This window comes from Corvus kubaryi, unplaced genomic scaffold (assembly GCF_017639235.1).
Source record: "Corvus kubaryi isolate FWS band 111438036 unplaced genomic scaffold, C.kubaryi_AGA036_p1.0 36923, whole genome shotgun sequence".
In the NCBI taxonomy this organism is placed as follows: Eukaryota; Metazoa; Chordata; class Aves; order Passeriformes; family Corvidae; genus Corvus; species Corvus kubaryi.
In genome coordinates this window covers 5,041-17,053 of record NW_024580982.1, presented here as the reverse complement: position 1 = coordinate 17,053, position 12,013 = coordinate 5,041, and the positions used below count along the sequence as shown (strand labels likewise).

The 12,013-nt window shown below is 61.5% G+C and overlaps 1 protein-coding gene across 3 annotated transcripts in view; it reads left to right on the top strand.

Moving 5' to 3' along the window:
* BICRA (BRD4 interacting chromatin remodeling complex associated protein) overlaps positions 1–12,013 on the top strand; it is a 16,448-nt gene that overhangs the window by 266 nt on the left and 4,169 nt on the right. Inside the window, exons 2-7 of one of the 3 annotated variants that reach the window (XM_042020233.1) lie at positions 4,357–4,402; positions 5,007–5,049; positions 5,488–5,553; positions 7,028–8,776; positions 10,540–10,977; positions 11,594–11,741. In XM_042020233.1, the coding sequence (XP_041876167.1) occupies positions 4,362–4,402; positions 5,007–5,049; positions 5,488–5,553; positions 7,028–8,776; positions 10,540–10,977; positions 11,594–11,741 (2,485 nt within the window). In that variant the 5' untranslated portion in view covers positions 4,357–4,361. The remainder of the gene's footprint in view (positions 1–4,356; positions 4,403–5,006; positions 5,050–5,487; positions 5,554–7,027; positions 8,777–10,539; positions 10,978–11,593; positions 11,742–12,013) is intronic. The other 2 variants (XM_042020234.1, XM_042020235.1) reach the window with 2 other exon arrangements.

Sequence of the window (12,013 nt, the reverse complement as noted above, 5' to 3'; positions counted from 1 at the left end):
CTGAGGGGGGCGGGGGGGGAGGGGGCGCGGGGTGGGGCCTTCGGCCTCGGCCGCCTCCTCCTCCTCCCGCTGCTGCTCTTCCTCCTTTTCCTCTTCCTCGTCTTCCTCCTCCTCCTCTTCCTCCCGCTCTTCCTCAGCGACTCCGCCACGGAGCTGCCCCGGGCTCGTTGTGTCCCCGCATCTTCTTCCTCCTCCTCCTCCTCCTCCTCCTCCTCTTCCTCGGGAGCCGCTTTGGGAATGTCACCGCTCTGGCTCCGTGTGTGTGGCCTTCCTCCCCCTCCTCCTCCCCCTCCCGCTCTGCCTCTCTGTCCCCTCCTCTTCTTCCTCTTTTCCTCCTGCTCTTCCTCGGGGATTTGGGAATGGAGCTGTCACTGGGCTGGGGCTGTGGGTGGCCTTCCTCCCCCTCCTCCTCCTCCCCTTCCCTGGAGAGCTGCGGCTGCTGCCGGGAATTGGTTACGGAGCTGTCCCGCTCTTCCTCCTCTTCCTCCTCTTCCTCGGGAGCTGCTCTGGGAATGTCCCAGCTCTGGCTCTGCGGGTGTGGCCTTCCTCCTCCTTTCTTCCTCTTCCTCCTCTTCTTCCTCCTCCTTTCCTCCTCTTCCTCGTCTTCTTCCTCCTCTTTTCCTCCTCTTCCTCTTCTTTTTCCTCCTCTTCCTCCTTTTCCTCCTCTTCCTCCTCTTCCTTGTCTTCATCTTCCTCTTCTCGCTCTTCCTCAGGATTCCGTTCTGGAGCTGCCCCTGGCCTGGCCCCCTCTTCCTCCTCCCTCTTCTTCCTCTTCTTCCTCCTCTTCCTCCTCTTCCTCCTCTTCCTCCTGCTTCTCTTTTTCCTCCTCTTCCTCCTCTTCCTCCCTTCTGCTCCCCTGCGGCCAGGGCAGGTTTGGGATTTCGGGATCAGCCCCCCGCAATCCCAGCCCGGAGCGTCCCTGGAGCATCCCTGGACCCCCCGAGCGCCTCCAGATCCGAATAAACTCCGGCTCGTTGCTCTCCCGATTCTCTCCCGTGTTCATTCGCTCCGGCCCCGCCGGAATTCCCGGATTCTCCCCCCGCTTTTCTGGGCAAATCCGGGCGCTCCGGCGGAATTCGGGAATTCCCCAATCCCGCCTTTCCCGGGGGTTTTTGGGGGTTTTTTGGGGTTTTTTTTGGAAATTCCAGGTTTCGTTCGCTCCAGAGGGAAACTGAGGCACGAGGGGAGGGGGAGGGGGGCTCCGGCGTTCCGGGCACCGGCAATTCCCGCGCTTCGGCGGGGCTTGGATGGATTTGGGGCGGATTCGGGAGGCCGGAATTCCGTCCTGGAGCATCCCCTGAGCGAGAGGTCAGAGGTCACGCTGGGAGTATCCCCGGAGTATCCCTGGAGGATCCCCTGAGGTCGGAATTCCCGCCCCAAGTATCCCCCGAGCAGGAGTTTGGAGCCGGAATTCCAGCCCGGAGTATCCCTGGAGGATCCCCTGAGGTCGGAATTCCTGCCCTGAGTATTCCCAGAGTATCCCCGGAGTATCCCCGGAGCATCCCCGGAGTGAGCGGCTCCCCCGGCCCCGTTCCCTGCTCCGCCCTCCCTCCGGGCTCTTCCCCCGTCCCGGTGGATTCGGGGCCACTTTTCCCACGGAAAGCTCCCGATCCCGGCAGTTCCGGGGCCGTTTCCTGCGATTTTGGGGCTCGGACTTGTCCTGGAATTCCCGGGATGGGGAGAGGCGGAATCCGGGATTTGTGCCGGGTTCCGGGGGGGATTCCGGGCCGAGGGCTGGGACGTTCCCGAATCTGGGGCCAAAATATTCCCAAATCCTCAAAATTCCGGGTGTTTGGCACCCAAAATATCCCGAATCCTCCCGTTTGGGACCCAAACTCTTCTGGAATTCCTGTGGCTGAGGATCTGAATCTTCCCGAATGTGGGAATTCCGCCCCCGGTGCCGCCTCTTCCCAACCATTTCCGGGCGTTTTTGGGGGAAAACGGCTCCGGAATCCTCGGGACATGGAATTCCTTGGGGAAGCCGTTGGTGCTTCGGCTCGGATTTCGGGGAAATTCGGGATCACTGCTGGGGTTTCCCTCAGGATTTGCCAGCTCCGGGCCCGTTCCCGGGGCGCTGTCGCGTTTCTCTCCCTTTTTCCCATTTCTTCCCCAAAATTCCCTCCCAGAGCCGGGATTCTGGTGCCCGGGATTTTCTGCCCCCACCCTGGGAATTCGCCCGGCTCCCGAATCCCGGGGTTTTCCCCACGGATCCGGGATGACGTCACGGCTTTTCCCGGCGGGGAAACCCCAAACCCAGGGAATTTCATCCCAAAGCCACGGGGAAAGTGGGAATGGTGGGAAGGGGCTGGGAATGGAGAATTCCAGACTGGGAATGGCAGGAATGGACTGGGATTGCTGGGATTGGCGCTTCCGGACTGGGAATGGAGAATTCCAGACTGGGAATGTTTTATCCCAAACTGGGAATGGCTTTTCCGGGCTGGGGCTGGGAATTTCTTCCCCCTTTAATTCCAATCCGGGCCCGTTGGAAGCTCCGGGATCCGCTCGATCCCGGCTCCGTCCGTTGGCTGTGGGATCGTCAGTGACCAATAATCAGCGATCAAGAACCAATGATCAGTAATTAATGATCAGTAACCAATGATCGATAATCAATAACCAAAGATAATCAGCGCTTCACTGGTTAATTGGAGCCAGGCCTCACCAGTGCCTGTGCATTTATCGGTATTGATGATTGATTGATTGATTGATTGGCTGCCGATCAGCCCCGTTCCATCCATGGATCCGCCCGGCCCCGAATCCCCTCACGGAGCCGATCAATCAGTGATTGATTAACTCCTCATTAATGATTCCATTAGTGACCGTTGAAGGGCTCCCCTCAGTGTTTGATTGACAGCTGATAAACGTTCCATTGCTGATCCGTTGGGCGTTAATGAACCGATTGGGTATTGATTAACTGAGGTGCTTAATTAGTGACTGCGTTGATTGCTCGGCTGTTCAGTGGCTCTGGTGGTGTTTGGTTGATGGCTGCCTTTGGTGTTTAATTAATTCTGTTATTAATTCACTCCGGGCTTTATTAGATAACGGATTAATCAATGTGATATTAACGATTGATTAGGTCAGGTATTGATCAGCGGATTCATTCGGCACGGTATTGATTGATGGAGCTGTTAATTATCAGATTGAATGATGGGTTTGGTATCGGCTTCGTGGGTTAATTAAGGACTTGATCAATAACTGGTACTTCATTAATTGAATATCCGTTAATTAACCGATTATAGGTTAATTAGCGGGGTCGTGGAGTGCTTGATTGATTGATTTATTGGTTATTAATTGGTTCGTCTGCTCCAATATGGGACCAATACCTGGCTCGCTGCTCATCAATGACTCAAAGGCCGTCAGGGATGGGCTGGAAGCCCCTGGGAAAAGCGGAATTTTGGGAGCCTTTGGATGCATTTCCATGGGAATTCCGGGAGCCGGAGCCTCGCTTGGATTTCCTTGGAATTCCGGCCCCAGGTCCGGATTTAATCCCGCTTTTCCCACCCGGAATTGTTGGGAATTCTCCAGGATCGGGGCCGGGGCTGGGCCGGAATTCCCAGATTTCCCGGAGTTGCTTCCCAAGGAATTCCCGAGTTTTCCCTGGCCGGGGCCCTGGGATCTCCCGGGATTTGGGGTAGGATGGGGATCAGGGAGGGAAATCCGGGATTTGGGAATCTGCGGGGCGGACCCGGCCGAGGACGAGGTGAAGGAATCCCTGGGAAAAGCGGGAATTCCACCCTTGTTCCGGGCTGGAATGTTCGGAATCCACCCGGGGCCTCTTTTTTTAGGCTTCTCCCGAAAAAGCAAAAATCCTGGGAATTGTTTGTTCTGCCCAAATTTGGGGCTCTTGGCTCCGGACGGGGGGAGGGGAGGGGGGACTCGGGGAGGAATCGGATCCGGGCTGGATTCCTGGAGGAATCCGTTCCCTGCTGGATTTCGGGATCAGTTCTTCCCTTCCCTGCTGGCTTTTTGGGAATGTTTCCCTGGATAAGTTTGATGAGGAATCCGATCCCTGCGGGGTTCAGGGATAAATCCTCTCCCCGCTGGATTCATCCAGGATTTGCCTCCTTGCCGCCTTCCCAGGATCAATTCCTTCCCCAGCTCCCGATAGATTTATTGAGGAATCCCTTCCCCCCCCTCCCTTCCCCCAGATCCTCCCGTTATTCCCACTTTTCCCTGCGATTCCCTCCCAAAACCACGGGGGAGATGAGGATTTGGGGCTCTATCCCGCTTTTCTCCGTGGATTCCCGCCCATCCCTGCCCGGAGCCAGGGAAAAGAGGGAAGAGGGCCCCAAAGCCAGCCCGGATCCCACGGTTTTTCCGGGATTTTCCCTGGAAAAGTGACGCTGTCTCTCGTTGCAGTTGACATGGATGATGAAGACGGCCGGTGCCTGTTAGATGTCATCTGGTGAGTCCCGGAATTGCGGCCGGGAACAGCCCGGAAAAGCGGGAACAGCCCCAAAAAGGAAAGGGGGAAAGACCCGAAAAAGCTGGGAATTGTCCTGGGAATGGCCCTAAAAGGGCGGGAAAGGCCCCGGAAAGGGGGGAATTGTCCAGGAAATGTTGGGAATTGTCCCCAAAACAGTGGGAAAGCTGCAAGGAAAGTGGGAATTGTCATGGAAAGGGTGGGAAAGGCCCCAAAAAAGGCTGGAATGGTCCCAAAAAGGTGGGAATTGGCCTGGAAAGGTTGGGAAATGCCCCACAAGGGTGGGAAAAGTCTTGGGAAGAGTGGGAAGTGTCCCAAAAAGGGCTGGAATAGCCCCAAACAGGGTGGGAAATGCCCTGGAAGGGGCTGGAAATGTCCGGGAGTTTCTTGGGAAGGGCTGGAAATGTCCCGGGAAGGTGGAAAACATCCTGGAAAATGCGGGAACAGCCCCAGAAGTGTGGGAAGCCTTCCCGGGGTGGCTTCGCTCCGTCCCGAGTCCGTCGTTTCGGGACGCCGGGATTTCCCGGATTCTCCCGTTTTTCCCGGGAGCTCCCTCCCTAAGCCTCTTTTCCGCCTCTTTTCCCAGCGATCCGCAGGCGCTGAACGATTTCTTGCATGGATCCGAGAAGGTGAGCCCCGCCTGCCCCCCCCAGTCCCGCTTTTCCATGAAAATCCCCCTTCTCCATCGATCCCAGCTCTCTCCATCCACAACCCCCACCCAGGCTGGGCTTTTTCAGGAATTTTTTCCCAGCAGCCATGCAGGAATTCGGGGCCATTTTGAACCAAACTCCCAGGGCCACCCCTCATCACCACATCCTTCTTTTTTTCCCCATTTTTTTCCCTTTTTTTTCTCCCCATTTTTTCCCCTGTTTTTCCCACTTTTTTCCCTTTTTTTTTCTTTTTTTCCCCATTTTTTCCCATTTTTCTGCATTTTTTTCCGCATTTTTTCCTGGTTTTTTTCCCATTTTTTTCCCGTTTTTTTCCCATTTCTTCCCCATTTTTTTTCCGCATTTTTTCCCCCCGACCTATCCCGAAAATCCCAGTAAATCCGGTGTTTCTAATTCCAGATTGACAGTGATGATCTCCTGGACAACTCAGGAGATGCTGCCAGCGCCTTCTTTGAAGGTGCTGGGGTAGGTATTCCGCCTTTCCCTCCCCGAGTTTTCCCGGAATTCTGCCCTTTTCCCGGGAATTCGATCCCTTTCCCAGGACTGGACAAAGACGCAAAACCCTCCCGGGAATTCCCGGGAAACCCCCCCCCCCACCCCCTTCCCGTTATCCCTCGGATTTCAGGGGAAAAGGAATTCCGTTTTCCAGACCCTCTGGGGTTTTTCCGGGCGGATTCAGCTCCGGGATGGAAAAACGGGCGGAAAAAGGGAGGGAGGAGGAGCCACATTCCCACGGGGAGTTGGGAAAATGGGGGAAAACCCCTTAAAATTCCGTTCTGGAGGAGGAAAATCCCACTCCTCCCAGTTCCTCCCAGTTCCTCCGGAGCCCCCCGGGTGTGGGGGGGAATCCGGAATTGGAGCCCCCAGCTCCCGTTTTTCCCTCTTTTCCCGAAGCGCGGGATGCTCTGCATGGACGACCGGCCTGGAACTCCGCGTTCGCTTCCCTTCCCTTTCCCTGCTTTGCCCTCTTTTCCCTTCCTCTGCCGTTGGGTTCTCCCGTTTCCCGTTACAAATCCCAATTTGTCGGGTTTTTTCCCTGATTTTTTGCTTTCCTTTGAGTTTTATTTTTCCAGCTTCCAAAACCTCCAATCCCAGAAATTCCCGAGCCGAGCTTCCCTTTCCCGCGGGTTCCCTGTTCCCGCCGGATCCGGCTCGGCCGCGTGTTGGGTTCTCCGGTACTTCCCTCTTTTGCCCTTTTTTCCCCCAAATCCTCTTTGTCCTTCCAAGCTTGGGATTTCGGGGCGGGAAAACCGCGGGACGCAACCGGAATTCCAGGATTTCTGTGCCAGAATGCCCGAAAACGTTGGGTTCCTTGGGATCCGTTGGATTCCATGGAGTTCCGTGGGGTTCCATTGGGTCCTGTTGGATGCCATGGAGTTCCATGGGGTTCCGTTGGGTTCCGTTGGATTCCTCGAATCCCGTTGAGCTCCGTTGGGTCCTCACGGGTTCCGTGGAGCTCTTGGAGTCCCGTTGGGTTCCGTTGGGTTCCGTTGGATCCCATTGATTTCCATTGAGCTCAGTTGAGCTCCGTTGGATCCCCTTGGTTCCATTGGGTTCCATTGAATCCCGTTGGGTTCCGTTGAGCTCCGTTGAGCTCTGTTGGGTTCCATGGGGTTCCATCGAATCCTGTTGGATCCTGTTGAGTTCCGTTGGGTTCCATTGAATCCTGTTGGATCCTGTTGAGTTCCGTTGGGTTCCATTGAATCCTGTTGAGTTCCGTTGAGCTCTGTTGGATCCCATTGAGCTCCGTTGGGTTCCGTTGAGCTCCGTTGGGTTCTGTTGAGCTCCATTGGGTTCTGTTGAGCTCCGTTGGGTTCCGTTGAGCTCCGTTGGGTTCTGTTGAGCTCCGTTGGGTTCCGTTGAGCTCCGTGAACCCCGCTGAGCTCCACCATCTCCCCCTGCCCCGCGCTGACTCCCCGTCCCGTTGCCGTTGCCACAGCTCCACGGGCAGGAGGCCCCAGGGAACCCTCTGAGCGCCGAGCCGAGCCAGCCACCGGCCAGCGTGGACCTGGACTTCCTGGAGGATGACATCCTGGGCTCGCCGGCCGGCGCCGGCGCGGGCGCCGAGCAGCCGTGCGACATCCTCCAGCAGAGCCTGCAGGAGGCCAACATCACCGAGCAGACGCTGGAGGCCGAGGCCGAGCTGGACCTGGGCTCCTTCCAGCTGCCGGCGCTGCAGCCGGTGGTGCAGGCGGCCGACGGAACCCCGCAGATCTTCTCGGGCGGCGCCGACCTGCTGGGGCTGCAGCCGCCGGCCGTGCTGGCGCCCCAGGCCCTGGTGCAGCCGCCCGTGGGCGCCGACGTGGTCAACAAGGCCATCAGCGTGCAGCCCTTCCTGCAGCAGGTGGGGCTGGGCAACGTCACCATCCAGCCGCTGCCCAACCTGCCCGGGCTGCCCAACGGCAGCCCCGGCGGCGCGCTGGGGCTGGGCCCCATCCAGGTGGTGGGCCAGCAGGTGATGGCCATCAACCAGCCCGCGGCACAGCAGCTGCTGGCCAAGCCGGCGCCCGTGGCGGCCGTGGGCGGCTACATCGCCCAGCCCGAGGCGGCCGCGGCCCAGGGCACCGGCCTGGTCATTCAGAAGAGCCTCCCGGCCGTGGCCACCACCACGCTCAACGGCAGCTCCGTGTTCGGCGGCGTCTCGGCGGCGTCGGCGCAGCCGCTCACCGTCACCTCGGGCCTGGGCGGCTCCCTGGTGCCGGCGCCCAACGTCATCATCCACCGCACGCCCACGCCCATCCAGCCCAAGCCCGCCGGCGTCCTGCAGCAGAAGCTCTACCAGATCACGCCCAAGCCCTTCGCGCCCGGCGGGGCCCTGGCGCTGCCCGGCGAGGCTCCGGCCAAGGCGCAGCAGAACCTGACCTTCATGGCCGGCAAGGCCGCGCCCAACGTGGTGCTCCAGGGCTTCCCCCCCAACGTCTTCAAGCCGCCGCCGCCGCAGCCGCCGGCGCTGGGCAAGTCCATGAGCGTGCACGTGCTCAACCAGGGCGGCTCTATCGTCATCCCGGCGCAGCCCTTCCAGGGCCAGAACCAGTTCCTGCTGCCCGGCCAGCTGGCCGGAGCCTCGGCCGTGCCGCTGCCGCAGCCGCTCTCGGCGCTGCCGGCCAACGTGGGCGGGCAGCTGCTGCCGGGCGCCGGCCAGACGCACATCATCGCGGGCCAGGGCGCCGGCGCCCAGCTGCTGGCCAACCCCGCGCTGCCGGCGCAGCTGCTCAACCAGAACCTGGCGGGGCAGCTGAACCTGGGCCCGGTGCTGGCGTCGCCGGGCGCGGCGGGCACGGCGCACATCCTGTCGGCGCCCATCCAGCTGCAGCCGGGCCAGGTGGCTCCGCCGGCGCTGTTCCAGATGCCCGTGTCGCTGGCCGGGCCCCTGCCCAGCCCCGGCTCGGCCGCGGCGCCGGCGCCCACGGTGATCCAGGGCGTGACGCTGGCCAGCCCGGTGGCGATGCTCAACGCCGGAGACGGGCTCGGCGCCGCCGTGGGCATCCAGGCGGGCGCCGCCGGCAGCCCCAACCCCGGCGCCGATCCCGGGGCCGGCGGAGCCGCGCAGCCCCCGGCGGCTCCGGCGCCGATCCCGGCCGGGAGCGCCCAGCCCAGCCCGGGAATGGCCGCGAGCCCCGAGAAAATCCTGCTGGGAGCGGCGGCGCCGGTGCTGGGCCAGGAGGCCGTGCCCATGTTCCTGCAGCAGGTGAGCCCCGGAATCCCGGGATTCGGGGATTCCCGCTTTTCCCCGCGCCGCGGCGGGGGCCGTGCCCGCTCCGGGGGTGCCGTGCCCGCGGGTTCTGGGGGGGTCCCGATGGATTTGAGGCGGTTTTGGGCCGTAAAATCCAGTTTGGGAGGTGGGGGCGGGGCGGTGCTGGGGTTTTCCGGGGGTTCCCGGTCGGCTTTTCCCGGGACGATCCCAAATCCACGTTCGGCTCTTGGTCTGTGAAGGGACGCGGCGGCTCCCGGTTTTCCTTCCCAGCAAAATCCCAGATTTTTGTGCCGGATCCATCCCGTGGAGCAGCGGGATTCCGGTGTGAATGGGGAAAAATTATCTGGGAGCGGCAAACCGGGATCCAGGGGCGGAAAACCGGGATGCTGGCTTGGAAAATGGGGGTCCAGCAGTGAAAAGCTGGGATCCGGCAGCAGAAAATCGGGATCCAGGAGTGGAAATCGGGGATCTGGGAGCGGATCCACGCCACTCCGGGTGTCTCCCGGCCCTAAATCCCCCCCCGGATCCGCTTTTCCCGCTGGATCCGTCCCTCGGGAGCCAAACCTCCCCCGGGAGCGGGGATGAGCCGCGGGGCTCTCCCGGAATTCCTCACCCCAGCCCCAAATCCGGGCCTTTTCCCCCAAATCCCACATTCCGGAGCCGGGGGCTGCGGGACCCCCGCCATTCCCGTTCCCGTTTTCCGGCTGCTCCCGCTCGCTTGGCGCTCACTAACCGTGGACGCTTCTGCTCCCCTTCCGGCGCATCCCAAAATCCCCCGGATTCGTCCCAAATCCTCCGGGATCCTCCTCAGGGCACCGCCCTCCCCGGGCCCCCCCCCGGCCATTCCCAACTCTGGGAATTCGGGAACAGCCCCGGGTGGGGAGGGGAGGGGAGGTTTGGGTCCATCGGATATCACCCCTGGAATGGGGGTGGGGGAAGCGGAAATGGGGATTTTTTGGGGAAGAAAAGCAGGAAATGGCTTTTCTCCCTGATTTTTGGTGTCGCTCCAGTGCGAATTCCTTTGGGAATGCACAGGGGGAACCTCCCGTGGTTTTCCCTCCTTCTGCCTCCCGGAATCCTTCAGGAGTTGGGATCTGGGGGCTCCCTGGAGGGGTTTAGGGGCCCGCGCTGGGATTTGGAGGGGTTCGGGATCCCTGGAGTTGGGTTTTCCTGGGATATTCTGCTCCTGGAGCCGCTCTGGGGATCCACAGGTGGAATTTCCCTTCTGTTTTCCCTGTTCCTGCCTCCCACAAATGCTTTAAGAAGCGGGATCGGGGCAGGATTGGGATCCAGGGGGTCCCGGGGCTGGGTCGGGGATCCTCAGGGCGGATTTTCCTGGGATGCTCCGGAGCCAGAGCCGCTCCTGGAGCCGCGTGGGGAATCCCCGGGTGGAATTTCCCTTCAGTTTCCCCTTCTCCAGCCTCCCCAAGAGTCCCTAAAGAGCGCATTTGGGACAGAATCGGGATCCGGGAGGGATCCAGGACCCTCCTGGGGGTGTTTTTCCCGGGATATTCCGCTCCCGGAGCCGCCTGGGGCATCCCCAGGTGGATTTTCCTGCAGTTTCCCCTTCTCCTCCCGCCCAGAACGCCCTGGAAAGCGGCTTTGGGCTGGAATCAGGCTGGGTTTGGGATTTGGGGTTTGGATTTGGGATTTGGGGGGTCCAGACCCTTCCCGAGGCCGTTTTTCCCGGGATGCTGCCGCCTCTCCCGCCGCCATTCCCGCACTAACCGAGCTCTTCCTCTCCTTCTCTGTTGCAGCCGAAGCTCCCGGGAACGTCCCCCGGGGACCCCCCGGCGCTCCCATCCCAAATCCCATCCCAAATCCCATCCCAGCTCCCATCCCAGCTCCCGGCCCGGCCCCCCTCGCAGCCGCAGCCGCTCTCCCGCCCCCCTTCCCGGCCGCATTCCCGGCCCCCGTCCCAGCCCCGGCCGCCCTCGGAGCCGCCGCCGCGCTCGGTGACGCCGCAGGGGCTCTTCGGGGTCCCGGCGCCGTTCCCGGAGCCCCCCGAGCATTCCCAGTCCCCGCATTCCCAATCCCAGCACTTCCCGCTGCCGCTCGCGGGGCTCAAGGCCGCGGGCCCGGCGCTGCACCTGCCCCCGGAGCATTCCCGGAGCTTCCCGCTGATCCCAGGCGCCTTCCAGCCCCATCCCGGCCCCGCGGCCCCGCAGAAGCCCGGCCCGGACAGGTTCCAGCAGGTAAATCCCGGCGGGAATGGCCGGGAAAGCCCAGGGGGAATCCCGGGGGAATCCCCGGGAAATCCCGGACGGGTTCCAGCAGGGAAATCCCGGCCCGGACATGTAAATCCCGGCGGGAATTCCCGGGAAATCCCAGTGGGAATTCCTGGTGAATCCCGGGAAATCCCGGACAGGTTCCATCAGGGAAATCCTGGCGGGAATTCCCGGGAAATCCCGGCCCGGACAGGTAAATCCCTGTGGGAATTCCGGGGAAATCCCGGACAGATTCCAGGAATTCCCGCACGTCCCGGCCCCGCAGCCCCCAGCCCGCTCCCGGCCGCCCCCGGGAATTCCGGGCGGTTCCGCTGGAATTCCCCGGTCCCTGAATCCCGAGGAGAGCCGGTGGGAAGGATCCCGTTTTCCAGGGAAAATTCCCTTTGCAAATCCCGGCCCGCGCTCGGATCCCAACGGATTCAGGTGTTGGATCCCGCCGGATCCGGGATTTTCCAGGGATTCAGCTGCTGAATCCCACTGGATTTGGGATTTCGAGGGGGTTCAGGTGTTGAATCCCGCTGGATTTGGGATTGGGGGGTTCCCGGGCCGGATCCTGAGGGAATTTGGGATTCTCCCGCTCCAGGTGCCCCAGGGGCTGCTCCTGCAGCCGAAGCCGCCTCCGTCCAGCCCGGCCCCGTTCCCGGCTCCGGCCGCTTCCGTCCTGGTGCCGGCGGCTCCGGGAACGCCGGGCCCGGCCCTCGGAGCCAGCGCCGGCAGCGCCGCCGCCACAGGTGGGTCCGGGGTCCCGGTATCCCGACATCCCGATATCCCGGAATCCCAGCATCCCAGTGCCCCGGCGTCCCGCCCCCGCTCTTGGGAATCCCCCAGGATCCACACCAGGACCCTCCTCACATTCCCGGTTTCCCGGTCCCATTCCCGGTTTCCCGGTGCCATTCCCGGTTTCCCAGTGCCATTCCCGGTTTCCTGGTGTCATTCCCATCTCCCATTCCCGGTTTCCCAGTGCCATTCCCGGTTTCCCGGTGCCATTCCCGTCTCCCATTCC